General features: G+C 35.1%; 1 protein-coding gene across 1 annotated transcript in view; it reads left to right on the top strand.

The window, feature by feature from the left end:
* The window catches only part of LOC148954752 (sodium-dependent nutrient amino acid transporter 1-like), a 201,006-nt gene extending 199,943 nt beyond the window's left edge, over positions 1 to 1,063 (top strand). The window contains exon 13 of the mRNA XM_089086726.1: positions 887 to 1,063. Within this exon, the coding sequence (XP_088942852.1) occupies positions 887 to 1,048 (162 nt within the window). The 3' untranslated portion in view covers positions 1,049 to 1,063. The remainder of the gene's footprint in view (positions 1 to 886) is intronic.
* Positions 1,064 to 19,180: the final 18,117 nt, after the last annotated feature.

Genomic DNA, 19,180 nt, shown 5'->3' with positions numbered 1-19,180 from the left:
CATTTAGAGAAAAACCTTAATTTTCCCTTACTTTGCAAGACCAATAAAATTGTGTAAGTTTCCATTGAACAAATTCAAATGATCATGTTTGATTTTCTATACTTTAAGGTTTTAATTTTGCACAGGAAGTAGCAGTAAATAATTGGAAAAGATATAGGAAGTGGAATGGATATAGATATTGAGAGAGTGTGGTTAAATGGTAATAGGAAATAATAAAAACTTTTATGTGATACTAGAAGCATGCTATAAGCCATTATAAGAATTATCGAGCAATGTCAAGCCGAAACAGCTTGTCAATAATACATTTACAAGATAACATACAGGAAATAAAAATGAAAGAAGTTAATAAAGATAGTCTTTTAGTTTAACTCATAGAGGGCTTTTAGGACCGTCCCAATTTATTTTAAAAAAAATACTTTGAAAAATACTTTTTAACTTCAGTCACAGAGGCTGGTCATGCATTGAAAGCATCAAGGCTAGAGATTCTTGCTTCTGAAATCTTCAGTGGTTTTGAAACCATACAGGCTATGGTTAGAAAAGAACGAATATTCTGGAAAAACCCTCCACTTCGCTCTGAGAACAAAAATAGGTTTATAAATCATTTGAAAAAAGGTAAAAAAATAGACCCTTCTTACTTCATAATATGCTAGTTACTTTCTATTTTTCTATTCCTTTTCTAATATCATTATTACTATAATTTATTATCATAACAATTAATATCCCTTATTATATTAATTTGTGAACCCCTAACTTTTCTTATAGTAATATTAACTGCGATAAAAATGACAAAGCCACAATTAAAACACCAAAAGCCTTGCTAATCGGCTTGCTAATCCCAGTTTAATCATTTTAAATACTAATTAATATATTACATGAACATTTTTAGAAAGTGCAGAGGGCTTGTCAGCCAACATCAGAATGGGGACCAAGGAATGAGAAGATACGCAAAGAATGGAATACTTTTAGCCAGGAATGGAGAAAAGGTCCAACCAGAATGAAAAGAATTACGGGAAAACGATACATAAAAGAATTTAAAAAATATTGGTAACTTATTTCTTTTTTCTTCATTTTTTTTATTAAAATTATTACTTTATTTTTATATGTTTTATTACCAACAAGTCAATTATGATATTAATAGACCCTCTACTCGTGCCAACTTAGTCTTATTTGCGTTGCCAGTTTGTTGCCACATAGCATCTAAAGGTTTTAATTACAGTTATATTTACAATAGTGGTACTGTGACAAACATTGACCATTGTATTTGATCTACCGACATTCCCTGTTCTGTTGTTCATGTTGACGAAGACGAACATAACTTTGACCACCTTCCCCTCTCCCTTACTGTGACATTAACCGCTGATCCATATAATAATCCATGTGTTACTACTTATAAAAGATGGTGTATAAAATGAGAGTGGAGCAAAGCCAATTGGCCTTTATATTTCTACTCTAACAGTTCTTTTTTCCGGAGTCAAGATCCCTTTTAATCTACTTTGCACGAGTATTTTTCCACCACAAGCCAGAGTGCAACTTTATGTTTATCACTTTCGCTTAGTTGAGTGCAGGAAACAAGCTGAGAGTGTGGCTGCCCCCCTTGTCTGGGTTAAACTGAAAACTCAAAGCCCGATTTGGAAAGAAGACCCCGGTTTTAAGCCGTCAAAAATCGTGCTAAACTCTGATTTCGCATCTGGAATGCGTGAGGGCGGTACTTGCGAGGCCAAGAGTTCGATATAGAAAGTACGACAAAAGTGGAGTTTAAGTGGCCTTTTCATTTGGTTCGTTATAATGATGCTGAATTCCCTAAAAGTGCAGTAAAATGGAACGAACTCATTAATGCGTCTAAATTTGATTCATTAGGGACCAGTAATGTTATCCAAGATTCGTATTGGCTTAGGTATTATAGGAAATATAGTGTCCATTATCATTTTCAGTGCTCAATTTCCAAATTTTTTAAGTTTCACAATGTCATATTATTTCTGAAATCAACTAAAGGTATTGTTAATTGTATGCTTAAACTTCAGTCTAAATCCAGTGATCTTGATGGGAATTAGTGCTCATCATTTATGTCGTGATTGTCCGGCACTAGTCACTCAGCTCCAGCAACTGTTTCAGTTCTGTTTATGTTGTCAACGGTGCCTGATTCCTTCCTTTGTGGAACGGTAACTTCTACTCTTAAACGAGAAAAAGAACCTTTTGATTGCAGTTCATATAAGCCCATCACTATTGCTAGCAATATTAGCAAGGGATTGTCCCTTGCTAATATTGCAAATATTTATGTCGGGATTGTCCGGCACTAGTCACTCAGCTCCAGTAACTGTTTCAGTTCTGTTTATGTTTGTCAACGGTGCCTGATTCCTTCCTTTGTGGAACGGTAACTTCTACTCTTAAACGTGAAAAAGAACCTTTTGATTGTAGTTCATATAAGCCCATCACTATTGCTAGCAATATTAGCAAGGGCGCCGGCAGAAAGTTTTCCAGGCGAGGGCCAGACACCAAAACAGCAGTGGTGGTTGGGAGACAGTCTAGTTGGCTTAGGGTACCAGACTACGACTTTACCCCGAAGAGGACGAATTTGCAATTAATTTAAAATCCTGAGAAGCTAATTGATTTAGAAGCAACCATAACTATATTTTAGGCTTCCAGTTACAAAAAAAGTAATGCCACACCGGTGGTAGTACTGGGTTCGACGAAGTTGATTCGCTTTATTTGTAATGAAATTATGCCACGTTTGCTGATCTGAAATTGCGTATCAGCTATAATGAGGGGGGTGTGAGTCATTGTTTAGGTGGGGATAGAGTGTATTCCTACAAAAGTACACTTTAATAGACAAACTGCTTACTCTTCATGGGGCTTCATGTAAATGTTGAGAGAGGAAGGGGGAGTAGGACTTAATTAAAAAAAATTTCTATACAGCTAATATGTTACATTCCCATATCTACCAGCACAGAGGTGAAAAACGCAAGGCAGGTTTACACATTTTAAAAGCAATTAACCAGGGATTTAAGGGACCGGTACCTCAAATTATATCTTGGTTAGGCCTGGGATTGATTTGGAAAACAATCAGAAATTAAACAAAAAACGAGCTTTTCAACTGAAAGCAAGGAACTGATTTGAAACCTATTTGAACAGATAATTCTTTGTACGAAGGGGTCTGTGTCTTTCTTAGCTCCTTGCTCTTTACAGTGAAGTTTGGCTTTTTTTCAAAATTTTTTAAGCTAACTTACAATTGGGAAAAAAAAATATTTTTCAAAGCACTAAAAACTTTTTTAATGAGCAAGGTGTTGAAAAGGGACTGTCCCCTTATATACAGAGTAAGTTATACTTGTTTTAAGTTTTAAACTTGCTGCTTAGTTTAGTTGAAAAACCCTTTCTATTTGTTTAATTATATTTCATGAAACTGTAAAGTTTTATGAATACAATACTTTTGGCGACGCAGATAAAACGATCAACATTTCAATGATCTTTGTTTGGATTTTGATGGGTAATCGAACAGTTCGTGGTAATGAACTGTTACTTACTGTGACCTGACTCAATAGTAACCAAAACTCTAGAAAAATGGAATTTTAATACCAATAGAAATAATCGGAAGAACTGGCTTATAATGCTGATTCCAAATATACTGTATTAGTTTCATTGAGTTTAATGTTACCTGTCAAAAGCTACGAGCTTCAGAACATTTGTCGGATTTTCGGAAAAGAGGGGGAAAGGCCCCCTTGAAGTCATATAATATTAATGAAAATACGTCATCAGATTTAACGTATCAAAGAACCCTATTGTAGATGTTTCAAGCTGTTATCTGCAAAAATGTGGAATTTTGTAATTTTTACCAGAAGATAAATTACGGATGCTTGTTTATTTGTTTTTTGTTGTTTTTTTCCTATGGGTGATCGTATCGACCCAGTGGGCCTAGAACGTCGGGATAGGGCTCATTCTAATGGAAATGAAAAGTTCTTGTGCCCTTTTTAAGGGACAAAAAATTGGAGTGCAACTAGGCCCCCTCCCATGTCACTTTTTTCCCAAAATAGTCTGATCAAAATTTTGAGATATCTTTTTCTTCAGCATAGTTGAAAGGCGCAATAATTATGTGTTTGGAGATATAATGACTTCCTACCCTGCGGAAAGGTTTTTAAGTTATGAAAATTGCCCTTTGTTTAATTTGTTATTGGGAAGTATGCATACATTTTTGGGTGGGAAGGGGGGGACGAATTTTCTGCTGGGAGAATTTTCAATGGAGAGGACAGTTTCCAGGGGGTGAAATTTTCAGAAGAAATTTTATACTGGATGAATTTGCCTGAATTCATATATGAAATTTCTGTATATGTCTTGCTTTCTCTTTACCGATTTAATTTTAGGCGTGGAGATGCTGAGGGTAATTATCTGGGGTAAATTTTCACAAGGACTGAATTGTCCAGAGGATACTTCTATGGGGAGGAGAATTTTTCCATGGAGGTGGAGCCAGGTATCCTGGCGTTATTTAGAAAACGATCAGAAATGTAAAAAAACAAGTTTTTTTCAACTGAAAGTAAGAAGCAACATTAAAACTGTTTTAAGTTTTAATGTCTAATTAGAACGCTAAAGTCTTTGCGCTAAAGTTTAAATTTTGTCTCAATTCTTTAAAAACGATTCCTAAAACACAAGGGTTGTTTAATTAGAACAATAATTAATTATTTTTTTTAAATGCCAAAAGACAGTAGCTTGAAGAGCGAGGTGCTTAGGAGGGGGGGGGCCACCGCACTCATATATGTAATAATTTCTGTTCATTTTAAGTTTCAATGTTGCTCCTTACTTTCAGTTGAAAAAACTTGTTTTTTTTTATTTCTGATCGTTTTTAAATAACGCCAGGATACCTGGATCCACATCCATGGAAAAATCCTCCTCCCCATAGAAATATCCTCTGGAAAATTCAATCCTGGCGAAAATTTACCCCAGATAATTACACAAAAATATTTAATGCCTTTAGACTCAGTGTTTATAAAAAGTAACGCATTATCAAAGTAGTTTATTCAAAGTAAAACATCAAAACTAAGATTAAGCAAATCAAACAAAAAATTTTAATTTATTGTTTTTAATTTAATTTTGAATGCCAAAATCCAGTATATTAGACACCTGTAGGCTATACATCATATTTGTAAAAAAAAAAAAATCTTGTTCAAAGTGACTAATAGATAAATACAATCACTCCTATAAACAAAAAAAAAATTAACAATAAAACACAAAAATGTGTCCGTTCAGGGGGAAAATATAGAAATTCTTAGCATTCCGTTCAGGGGAGACATTTCTGATTATAGTGACTTTATATATCAGCTCATGTGTACTCTTGCAATGCAGGCTAAAGTTGACGGCATATTCTTACCGAAATTGTACCTTATTAAGTCGTTTTCCTTGTGTTTTCTATAATTATACGAGCTTTCTTGGTTTCTAATAACCGTACTAATTACTAATGAACAAATACAAATTTTAGATCACCATCAAACGCTTATTCTTTGACTGAATGTTATCATTAATTAGGCTCTTATACTTTCGTTATTGGCAAGGATCGTTATTTACCTACCGTTCATTACTATGAAGAATTTGTTGGGTTTTTTTTTTTTTTTTTTTTTTTGCTCCAACCAAATCATATAAAAATATGTTTGTGGAAAACGGTTAGGGGCTACTCAGTCACAAATTAGAACTTATATTTTCTTTATTATGGGTCAAAATCTATTGGCAGGCAGCTAACAATGGGGCAACAAAGATTTTTTCCATGGTTTTTCCCTATTCTGCTCTCTTTCCTTTTGTTTTCCTAATAATTACTTTATAGTCCAAATTTCCAGGGGGGCCCATTTCCCCCCTGCTCCCCCCCCCCTTGCCGACGCCCATGAATACTAGTAAGATTTTTGAATATGTACTATTATCATATATTATTGAACGAACTGCGAAAAACTCAAACCAATTTGGGTTTCAACCTCGTATTGGGTTTTAGCATACGCATAAGGCTTTAGTTTCAATACTTTCGGATGCCCAGTCTAAAGGTTACGAATTACATATTATATACATTTATATTACATATATATTTGCTCTTTGGATTTCTCTAAAGTTTTCGACAGTATTTGCTATGCACAAATATGGCACTCTTTGTCAGAGTTTGGAGTGAAAACTTCTATCATATATGTACTTAAGTTATGGTATAGTAATTCGTTCCTTCGTGCGTTCTACGGTATTATACGAGTTAAATATGGAGTACGTATTACCATATCTATTTAATTCTTGCCTTCAAAATGTGTTATCAAGAAACAGACTTTCATATTTTTATAGTTTATCTAATGTGACTTATATTGCGTACGCGAACGACCTGCTAGTTTTAAGCTGGACCATTTCTATTTTGGCATTATCTGTACAACATATTTCTATGATGTTTCAGAATGTTGATCTGTTTTTGAATCTTGATAAATGTGAATATCTATTTTTCAATCCCAAATCATCAGCTCATAATTTGTCCTGTGGTTCCTTAGTAATTCAGGGTATTGCGAGTTTACGGTGGTTAGGAATTAGTACGGTATCTGTTCTACACTCCCTTTTTTGCGACTCCAGGTTCTGCGAGATGTTAAAGAAAAGTCGAAGATTGGATATGCGAAAGTTGTACCGTGCAAATTTTTCCCGCCAGCCTTAGCTAAAATGTATTCTACATATTGTGACCATTTTGACTTGTTTTTAAGTGGCATGTGTTCGTTAATGAATTTGTCAGTTTTGGGCCAGATCCGTATTGCATATTTAGATATTGCAAATATTTTGCTGTACCTTCCACTTGATATCTTAATAAACATGCTTTTGAGAAGTGTGGTGGCACTGACATTATTCAATCGTTTGAGATGCTTAGTGCTATTTTAGCAAGACACGCCTTTGCGTCCCTAGGCCCAAGCCATAATTATCCGTGTGTTTTTGTCTGAGACAAAGGTTGTCTATGTGTATGTGTATTTGATTGTTCTTCCTTTTTAATGTAATTTAATCCGCTTGTTTTGTTTGAAAATGGGTTAAAAATAAATTATTATTATTATTAATACATTGATCTTTTCTCTTCGAGGATATTCTTCCAGTGGCTTCTATTCTATTTTTAGCATTTCCCTTTTAGAAGGATCGCAATATTACACCTATGCGTCCAAATATTGCAGACACATATGGTCCTGAGGGGAAGTATCAAATCTATTAACCCCCTTCGCTTTTTATACTAATACTTAAATGGTGCTTCACTGATTTTTTCATAATTGTAATCTTGGAAGAGTTTGTCTGTGAAACAACAACGAAACGGAGCTGTAAGAGTTAAATCACTCTGCTGTTAACGGTACTGCTATTGGCTGTAAGATTCAACCAAAGTTGCCACCGTCAGTAGGATTTTACTAGATCTAGTAAAAAAAATTTTAGTAAATTTAAAGGATCTAGTAAATTTCCCGAAATCTAGTAAAAAGTCAGGATTTGTAGTAAACAAAACTTTTGTTATTTTCCATGAATTCAGGGGAAAAAATAGGGTCCATTCATTACAAATTGTGATTTCGATTACGTTAGATATTATGGCTACTATTGCTCTCATTTTTGCGATTTCTCGTCAACCCTAGCGCTTAAAAATCTCTTCTTTTCTTTCAGCTTCTTCTTGATACTTGCTTTTAAAGGAAAACTTTTTAAAATCAGGATTGGTATGCCGGCTTAATTTGCTTTCAGAAAATTTTCCCAGACTCTCATGGCAGCTGCTACGTTTGTCAGTTAACCTTGTTCCTTTTTAAATACGCTGCTGGAAACGATCTTTTTCCATACTTGCCCAAATTCTTTCTGACTCTCTACAGCTTGCCCCATTCAAGTGCTGGAGCAGAGAGACAGTTCTTGATTTTGTCGGTCATCAAAACTAAAAACCGGAATAGGCTAAATGTCTCGATTGTTTCGTCCCTGATGAAAACGAAGTAACTTCTTCTCAGGTCGTCAAGTGGAGTACATGACTGGGTGATCCCCAGCAATTTGACTCGGGCTATTAAGACATGGAAACAAATAGATCCCTTCAGTGTGAATTCGACACTAGTTGATACTTTAAATTCGGATGAGGCCAAGGCCGATTAAAGCCTTTTAAGTGTGACTTTTTTTTAAATTGTGACTAAATATTTTTCTTCTTACTTTTCAATTTGAATGATTTGCCTAACCTGAAGACTATTGACACAATGTTTTTTTTAAACTAATTTTTGTATGTTATATAAGTTTTCTTTTTCTTGGCAGCACTAGTCCAATTTGAGGTGCAATTTTTAATTTACATATTTTTACAACTAAACTGCTAGCCGATTACGTCATTTCGGTTTTGAAGTGACATAAGTTGTATTGGTTTTTGATTCCCTTGAATGCGAACGAGAGAGAATCCAGAAAAAATCAGTTCAAAAAAATCCTAAATTAATTGCTTTAAAATTTGCCACAAACTTTTGTAAGCAGCGTATCCCTTATTTAAAGACCAGCCCAATTAGTGTTTTAAAAGTGGCAAATTTCCTGTGTTCCTGTGCAAATTCAAAATATGTTTGTGGAAAACGGTTAGGGGTTACTCAGTTACAAATTAGAACTTATATTTTCCTTATTATGGGTCAAAATGTATTGGCAGGCAGCCAACAATGGGGCAACAAACATTTTTTCCATGGTTTTTCCCTATTCTGCTCTCTTTCCTTTTGGTTTCCTTATAATTACTTTATAGTCCAAATTTCCAGGGGGGCCCATTTCCCCCCTGCTCCCCCCTCCCCCTTGCCGACGCCCATGAATACTAGTAAGATTTTTGAATATGTACTATTATCATATATTATTGAACGAACTGCGAAAAACTCAAACCAATTTGGGTTTCAACCTCGTATTGGGTTTTAGCATACGCATAAGGCTTTAGTTTCAATACTTTAGGATGCCCAGTCTAAAGGTTACGAATTACATATTATATACATTTATATTACATATATATTTGCTCTTTGGATTTCTCTAAGGTTTTCGACAGTATTTGCTATGCACAAATATGGCACTCTTTGTCAGAGTTTGGAGTGAAAACTTCTATCATATATGTACTTAAGTTATGGTATAGTAATTCGTTCCTTCGTGCGTTCTACGGTATTATACGAGTTAAATATGGAGTACGTATTACCATATCTATTTAATTCTTGCCTTCAAAATGTGTTATCAAGAAACAGACTTTCATATTTTTATAGTTTATCTAATGTGCCTTATATTGCGTACGCGAACGACCTGCTAGTTTTAAGCTGGACCATTTCTATTTTGGCATTATCTGTACAACATATTTCTATGATGTTTCAGAATGTTGATCTGTTTTTGAATCTTGATAAATGTGAATATCTATTTTTCAATCCCAAATCATCAGCTCATAATTTGTCCTGTGGTTCCTTAGTAATTCAGGGTATTGCGAGTTTACGGTGGTTAGGAATTAGTACGGTATCTGTTCTACACTCCCTTTTTTGCGACTCCAGGTTCTGCGAGATGTTAAGAAAAGCCGAAGATTGGATATGCGAAAGTTGTACCGTGCAAATTTTTCCCGCCAGCCTTAGCTAAAATATATTCTACATATTGTGACCATTTTGACTTGTTTTTAAGTGGCATGTGTTCGTTAATGAATTTGTCAGTTTTGGGCCAGATCCGTATTGCATATTTAGATATTGCAAATATTTTGCTGTACCTTCCACTTGATATCTTAATAAACATGCTTTTGAGAAGTGTGGTGGCACTGACATTATTCAATCGTTTGAGATGCTTAGTGCTATTTTAGCAAGACACGCCTTTGCGTCCCTAGGCCCAAGCCATAATTATCCGTGTGTTTTTGTCTGAGACAAAGGTTGTCTATGTGTATGTGTATTTGATTGTTCTTCCTTTTTAATGTAATTTAATCCGCTTGTTTTGTTTGAAAATGGGTTAAAAATAAATTATTATTATTATTAATACATTGATCTTTTCTCTTCGAGGATATTCTTCCAGTGGCTTCTATTCTATTTTTAGCATTTCCCTTTTAGAAGGATCGCAATATTACACCTATGCGTCCAAATATTGCAGACACATATGGTCCTGAGGGGAAGTATCAAATCTATTAACCCCCTTCGCTTTTTATACTAATACTTAAATGGTGCTTCACTGATTTTTTCATAATTGTAATCTTGGAAGAGTTTGTCTGTGAAACAACAACGAAACGGAGCTGTAAGAGTTAAATCACTCTGCTGTTAACGGTACTGCTATTGGCTGTAAGATTCAACCAAAGTTGCCACCGTCAGTAGGATTTTACTAGATCTAGTAAAAAAAATTTTAGTAAATTTAGAGGATCTAGTAAATTTACCGAAATCTAGTACAAAGTCAGGATTTGTAGTAAACAAAACTTTTGTTATTTTCCATGAATCCAGGGGAAAAAATTAGTGTCCATTCATTACAAAATCTGATTTCGATTACGTTAGATATTATGGCTACTATTGCTCTCATTTTTGTGATGTCGCATCAACCCTATCGCTTAAAAATCTCTTCTTTTCTTTCAGCTTCTTCTTGATACTTGCTTTTAAAGGAAAACTTTTTAAAATCAGGATTGGTATGCCGGCTTAATTTGCTTTCAGAAAATTTTCCCAGACTCTCATGGCAGCTGCTACGTTTGTCAGTTAACCTTGTTCCTTTTTAAATACGCTGCTGGAAACGATCTTTTTCCATACTTGCCCAAATTCTTTCTGACTCTCTACAGCTTGCCCCATTCAAGTGCTGGAGCAGAGAGACAGTTCTTGATTTTGTCGGTCATCAAAACTAAAAACCGGAATAGGCTAAATGTCTCGATTGTTTCGTCCCTGATGAAAACGAAGTAACTTCTTCTCAGGTCGTCAAGTGGAGTACATGACTGGGTGATCCCCAGCAATTTGACTCGGGCTATTAAGACATGGAAACAAATAGATCCCTTCAGTGTGAATTTGACACTAGTTGATACTTTAAATTCGGATGAGGCCAAGGCCGATTAAAGCCTTTTAAGTGAGACTTTTTTTTAATTGTGACTAAATATTTTTCTTCTTACTTTTCAATTTGAATGATTTGCCTGACCTGAAGACTATTGACACAATGTTTTTTTTAAACTAATTATTGTATGTTATATAAGTTTTCTTTTTCTTGGCAGCACTAGTCCAATTTGAGGTGCAATTTTTAATTTACATATTTTTACAACTAAACTGCTAGCCGATTACGTCATTTCGGTTTTGAAGTGACATAAGTTGTATTGGTTTTTGATTCCCTTGAATGCGAACGAGAGAGAATCCAGAAAAAATCAGTTCAAAAAAATCCTAAATTAATTGCTTTAAAATTTGCCACAAACTTTTGTAAGCAGCGTATCCCTTATTTAAAGACCAGCCCAATTAGTGTTTTAAAAGTGGCAAATTTCCTCTTAAAAATGCAAAATTGAAGGGTAGATTTCAAACCTAATAACGGAAACTGGGGGACAATTTCAAAAGCCGTTACTTTCAAACACACCTCAAATTCTAAGCACTCCATCGCCTGAACTGCTTCGTAAATATGGGTTGTTGCTGGTTCTTTTTTCGTTGATTGCTTTTTAATTTTTCAATATATCTGAATTTTATGACCTGAAGACAACTGATAAATATAAAGTCGGGCTCCACCAGCAGGATTTCCAGAATCTTAACATTCCAGGATTTCAAGATTCCGGACTATTGCTTCAGGTCTTTGATACATCGCATCTGGAATATGAAGCCTATCCAGTAGTACATCCAAAAAATAAAAAGAAAGATTTTTGAACTTATAGGTTTCCGGAATTTTCAATCATACTATCAAAACGAAAGAAAAAAAGAAAAGAGAAAAAAAGAAGACAAAAGGAAAAAATATTGTGGTAATCCTATTGATTATCGTCCTATAGTAAAAATCGATGCTTGGTGGTGCTTTAGTAAAGACAGATGCGATTTAGTAAATTTTTCCTTTCAGATTTAGTAAATTCTTACAGGCCAGGGTGGCAACCCTGATTCAATCTCAGCAGCAGAGTCATAAGTGTTTCCGCATTTATTTTCAAACAGTTGGTAAAACTTTTGCAGATTTTGGTCGAAAATCGGTAGATATCTCTCAAAAAGAGGGCAATCTATATCTCTTGTTTTTTGTATAAACAAGTTGTCTTTATTTTATTTTTTATAACTTGAAATTTTTATTACATTAAAAAAATGATTTTAAGAGTAGTAAGCATGTTTAAGGCGCTGATTGCACAAGAATACGCCTGAGGCATGGATATGTGTGCAGTTTCACGCCTACACACCTTACTAAGGACAGTCACCTATTACTATGAATGATACGTGAGTTACCAGACGGGTTTCTGAGCCAACACCTATTATTATTTTTTTTGGGGGGGGGGAATCAGAGAGAGCGGAGGCTACTCTATATATGGTAAGTTGATTAGTAATTAAATTCAAATATAAGGAGTGATTTTCATTGTAGTTCATATTAGTAAGAGAATTGAATTCAGAGATAATAGTTTATTTGAGACGATTTTAGTTAAGAAAATGAATGGTAAATTTACACTATTGGAGCTTGGTGGTGGTACAGTTAGCACCAATGCTAAAAGGGCGAGAGTACCAAACGTGACAGTGGAAATAACCCGAGGATGTAGACTAAGCCTTTAATGGGACGATATGTATGCAAGATATGTGATATCTTTGAGCAAATTTAAGTTGGAGGAGCAATTATGCTTTGCTGTGAAACTGAACATTGTGCATATAAATAGACTTCAAGCTGCATTCGATACACTAGTGAAATATATTGAGGAAAATAAATTATATCAGTGATTATTATTGTTGTAATTATACTCAATAAATTGTTTCTAAATCGAAGATATTTCTCTTTCTATAGTAGGTTACTGTATATTTTTTAAAGCAGAAAAAGAATCCAGGTTAGTCTGAAGTTGGCTGTGAGAGTGTTAGGACTCTAAAAAATAGATATATTTGAGAAGGAGCAAATCATAGGGGATCTTGTTTTTATTGACAAACTTTTGATTATAAATGATGATTTTCTGAAGTTATTAATTCAAAGGGAGATATTTTCTCGAGGAATGCTTGTCGATATAATAAAAACTGATTCTCCGTCATTAGACTATTACAAGAAGCTTTTACGTCGTGGTCCAAAGGCATTTACGCAAATTATTGACATATTAATCACGACAGGACAAAACGATATTGTGGATTTGCTTTTAAACACAAACTCGCTTAGAAATTGAAGACTATTTTCATGAGAAAGATGTTGTTCAAGGGTGATTTACTCATCTCTCTCTCTCTCTCTCTCTATCCCACTCAAATTGTTGATCGTACCTCAGATTTATTTTGTCAGTGAGAGTGTCAACAAATGAATAAAATGTTCTATACATGTCCACTATGCATGTGTACACTGGGAAGCTGGTCATCATGTGTAAATTGTACAATGATTGATAAGTGTGATGAAAAATTTAGATCATGCACCCTATGCAAATTGCATAGAGGATATGCCGCACAAATTAAAGGTTGTGAACTATGTCTTAAAGGGGTGTGTGACCCTCACCCTAGAGGATGCTTATGGTCTAATTGCCACTATGATGAATGTAATCAGTTGGACAATATATATTCTATCATGATTGAGAACAATCCATATCGTGACTTTAGTATATTGCTAAGAGACAGGTATCGTCGTGGCTTTAGATTGTTCTGGGAGGAGGAGCCAGGTCTACGGTTCAACTATTGGAACAACAAAAGAATTTGGTTTCTACGTCATCGTTTTGAAGAACATTGGTTACTAGGATTATAAGCCTACTGATTTTTATTTGGCTGTTACGGAATGTGATTCACCACTTGAGGACACTGTATGTGACATTGCTTCAAATAGGCAAATTGAAACATGCGAATTTTACAAAATGAATGAGAATCGTATCATTGACTATACAAAGAAATATGATAAGAGTGAAGTTACACTGTACTGTAGAAAATGTGACCCTGACATTGCAACACATCAGGGTTAGTATACTGTGAATTCAGATAATCTACCTGCATTAGTTGTTCTTGAAAAATACCTATACGTAGTGGAAGATGAAATCTAAAAGTAGAAAAGTCGTTTTTTATCATGTATATACATTATTTTTATTAACAAACAATTTTACACACATTTTTAGAACATTTTATTTTTAGAGCACTAAGATCAATATTAAAAACGCTTGAAAGTAAATTTTACACTAGGAAGTCGTTCAACGGAGGAAAGTCAACGTAAATGTTGAGAAACTGCTTGTAGGTATTGCCACGACATCTGAACATGAATAAGAGTAGTGCATGAAAGCCACATGTATTAGTCGTTAAATTCTGTACTGTCCTTTGATTTTGATTAATAGTTTTCCCACTGCTCTGAATAAAGTTGCTGATATGTGGAGCGTAGAATTTATATGATAGACCAAGAGGATAAAAAAATTCGATAATCTTCGCTGTTTGTAACATGCATAGCCAATGGCCTGTCTTCAAAGTCGATGTACTGCAATTAACAATGACTAGGGTTTTGTTAACCCATGGACTTTTCTCCATGACGTTCAATGGTATGCAATGGGACTTGTATTGGGACGTTTATAAATTTATATTAAATACGCTTATTATTTGGTTTGTGTTCATGGTGCTAGGTCTAGTAAAACACTGCCATCGCGGGTTTTCCCGATAGGTTTCAAATTGACTCAATGATATTTGCGGGATGCTCTCAGTCAAGGCATTGGTAAAGGTGCACTCTAAACGTACATTCCCTGTTTGCACTATGCTCATATCCTGAGTGCCAGACAAGTCCGAAAAAATTACACCACGGTTTTTTGACAACTTTAAATCAGTTATTCCATTTTCAAATAGTTGGGAGTCAAGATCTAGGGATTGCATGGTCAACTCATACAGAGTTCTATAGAATTTTTATCAAATGATAGAGTTTACAGTGGAATTCCATTCACTTTGCTCACAAGGTTAGATAGACCAAAAAAATTAAAATCATGGAGGGATGCAGTCCAGAATCCAACGGCACTGGCACTCTTCACAAAGACCAAAGCGAGTTTTGATGGGATTTCTCAATTTATAAACGATGAATCAGTATAACTGCGAGAGTCAGTGGTAATGTGATATTGACTAGTGATCGGACTGAGGACAAAAAGTTTAATATTGTTACCATTGGCTCTTAGCTTTTCCACTGCTAATGCACCAGAGTTCATAAACTGTTGTTTGCGAACTTGAAGAATTGCTGAAGAGATAATGACATTTGCATCAGCTGCTTCAGCAAGTGTTTTTCTCAAAATAAAATTTAATGGGGCTAGTTGTAACTTTATGTCTATCTTTACATTGGGAGGTAACCATTGGGATATATTGAATATCTCATGATTTAATTTTCCAACTAGTTGATACTCCTGGGTCACTGCAGTAGTTAATTCACCGTCAGTATCAACACCTGATCAATATTCATAGCCCAATGACTGTCCTGTCAACTCCTTATATGCCTTTGGTGTCATCATCATAAATTAAATGTAGCTTGCATAGTTGGATAAATTATTGCTAGTGCTCACCAATTTTCCATTAATAAATAAATTAATTTGTTCAAACAGGTTATGTAGAATTCAGTTTTCATAGGACAGACCATCGGCAGCAGTTGCAGTTGTATTGTCTGACTTTTTCTTCACAGCAACATTTAAATCAATAAATGTTGATGATAAATTAATGAAATAGTCCTCATTGGAAAATATCTGAAAGTGTATATTTTCCAAGAGGGGTTGTTGAGGATGAAATTGTTCATAGTACCCACACTTGATACTGACCTGTGGGGGAGATAGGTCAACTTAAGAGAAGAAATCCTTCTTTGATGTAACAATCTTTTTCTTCTTCTTATTGGTCTTCTTCGTTTAATTCCTCAAAGTCCTTCTTGATATCCTTTCTTTCCCGCCTGGGTAGAGACTGATAAGTGACTGACGCCTATGCATCATTTTTAATCCCTTCCCATTTTGCTGAGATTTTAATTGCTCACCAACGGCTCTTGCTAAAGATCTAATATTTTCTTTAACACTCTCCTTGAAACATTTACCCGACCCCCAGTCCTGTAGTGTCAAGGCAGCAAAATTTGATGCAGCAGGTACAAGATATTTTCTGGCAAGGGTTAGTGCAAAACGAAATAGCCTAGAAAACCAGCTACCAAGACCATAGCCAGACATTGTAGTACCGCCCTTGTAATAGTCCAATCCATGACCTATTTGCTTGGACTCAGAGCACCAACATAGCAGTCAATATCAGGACAGACAAATGGAATTCTTCTATTATTTATCTTAGGCAGTGATGACGATGTTTCAAAAATGACATGTAATCACAGCTAAACCTTTTGTTATTGCTAGAAGATCAGCCAATTCACTTCTTAGTGGTAACTGACAGAGTTCCAAATACGAAGTGCTTACAGGCACATACTGAAGATGCTTTATATTATAGTGATGAACATTTTCATGGTTTTTTTTTCGTTCAAGAACACGTAGGAGGGGGACATTTGAATTACCAACTCTCGATGTTTCCACAAAGGATACATAAAGAAATATGCAAGATTCCGAGGTGAAACCAGGTGGATAATTAGCAAAAATAACATGATCCATCCCGTTAACAGTGCCAGCGTTTTTACCACTGATCTTATTCTGTTTAACGCCAAGAACATCCCTCAGATTATCATGGAGATGAATCATTTAAGTGTCAACAGGTGAGGTAATGTAAATCCTTCGTGTTTCTTTGAATTTTTAAAACGGAATGTACCATTCCTACGATATGAGATTTTTCTATTGATTGTACGACACAAATCCGTCATAGTACCATATTCCTTATATTTCAATGTTACATGTGGATATTCACTAGATTTAAGTTCTTCAACGCATTCATACTCGACAGAGAGTGACCAATCGATTGGTATAGCTTTTATATCATACACACGATCCTTTCTCAGGATATCATTGGTATTTCTGAGAATACAGTCGACAAGAGCAACTTCATACTTTCCGTCATCGAATTTGATGGCTGGGGATAGTTTCGTCCAAAAATCACTTGTTTTATTCAAGTCGTTGTCGAGAGGATCGGAGACGTTGGACATCAATGTTACATAAAAATCATTGGGCATTGTCAATATCTTCAACACTGATCCAAGAATCAAAATCAGAGTTGTATCCTAGCCACCGAACAAGTAACTGTTTCTTACCCCTACGAGTACGACTCTTTAGTATATTTTCAATTTGATAGATTTCACTATTATTTCTACCTTTTTGTAATTCATAATCATAGAAACCACAGAGAATCTCTTCATCTTTGGTGTCTCGTAGACGATGGGTTATGGGTTTGCTGTCTAGGATTTTCACCACTTTAAAAAGTTCAGTGGACCACGAGTAATTACCCTTTTCAAAACATTCGTTGTTCTATTAATTCGAACAGTACCACCAACATTAAATTTTTTCTTCACAATCCTTTCATTGGAATATTGTTTATGAAAACTATCAATTGTATCATGATCAGAATGATGAACTTCCGTTGGGGTTGAGTTGGACAATGATCGATGAGGTCGTTGATTATAAATCAACATGATTTTATCTAAATCACGAATCAAAGCAGCTGTATTTTTCAATGTACAATATCTTGAAATTAAAAGTAGAATAGTTCTTATCAATCGTTCGGCCAATGCAGCCTTTATGGGACTATGACTATGCTAGATTGGTGTATTATATTTCATTAGTACTTTTTCAACATGGGGATTAACAAATTCACTACCGCGATCCGTTTGATATTTTTGATATGAATCTTGTTCGAGAATACTTTCTATAGCCTGAGCAACTTCAACACCTCTCTTTGAGCACAATGTGATGGCGCATGCATAGCGACTAAAAACACGGATTGCAAGTAGAATGTACTTGTACGGTGTATTTTGACGAGTTTGAATCTCATCTAGGGGTAAGAGATCTGCTTGCATTATATGTTGGGGGAAAAGGCTTCAGTTTTTCGATAATGATTAGCACGAAGCCTTTGATTTCTATGCAGAATGTAACTTGTTTCATTTTGTAGATAGTCTTGTACACTTTTAGTGTGAACACCAGTGACTTTAGAAAGAATGGTAGGGGAACTTAAACTTCCCACTTCAGCAATATTTTCATAAGCACGTTTCAGAACTTCAACCATTTTGAACGTGAAAACGTAGTGTAACGTCCACTACCCTTTTGTATACTAGTGGGTGATGGTGGTGGTGACGTTGACTTGATACGTCGTCGCTTTTTTTCTAGCTATCAGTGGTGTACTCCTCCTCCTCCTCATTGTCAAATCAATGTTTCCACTAGGTGTGCTAGTATTTTCCAAGATTGATTTAAAATTATCTTCTTCTACTTTTTTCGTCGTGTTTTAATGTTGTTGACGATGAGGAAGTATGTTCATTTAATTTTTTCAGAATGTGCCTATTGCTAATAAGGCTTTTGGGGAAGTTTAATGAATTTAGAAAGTTGTATATATGACTTTCAAATGATAAAAGTCCTTTACGATTTGTAACCATATCATAGATTAAATCAAGTAGATTATGGCTCTTGCCCTGAATTATAATCCCTTTCCCATTGCTATCAACTTGAATATGATCTTCACCACTTTCCATGAGATATAATAGGAGTCGTGTACATTGTTGACGATATGCGTGCGGCATTAGATTTCCAATGCTCGACAATATTGAATCCAATTCCTCCTTCTTTAACTGTGTTCCAGCAGTAATAGCAGAAGAACCCTTTGGAGATGGTTCTTTTTTGTGATTAATGACACTGGTTCTCGTACGATAGGGCTCATGTTTGTCCACTCGGCGAAGTGCATCTTGAAGTAAAAGCAGTTTTTCATCATCCTCAATATTTTCGTTGCCAATGAATTTACTCAGATTGTCCTCAAAGTGTTCCACGGGTGAAATAGCGACTTCTAATGAGGTCAATTTATATGGTTTAGCCATCTAGAGAAAACTGTTTACAAGTCCTACAATTATTGGCAATAAAAGTGTAAAAAATGCTACCACCCGCTTGAAGAAGACGTTTCCTTTTAAAATTCTTTCCTTTCTTTCTAAAGGCCAAAACACGTACAATGGAATGACGTTGCTTTTCCTGTTGCTTAACTACTTCTGGCAGTTGAACATTACTCTCGGTTAAATTGAAACAAAGCTC

Source organism: Artemia sp. Qi Xiang Cuo, chromosome 3, assembly GCF_049724085.1.
Source record: "Artemia sp. Qi Xiang Cuo chromosome 3, ASM4972408v1, whole genome shotgun sequence".
Taxonomy (NCBI): Eukaryota; Metazoa; Arthropoda; class Branchiopoda; order Anostraca; family Artemiidae; genus Artemia; species Artemia sp. Qi Xiang Cuo.
Note: the sequence above shows the minus strand (reverse complement) of the source record. Positions and strands in the feature narration are given on the sequence as shown.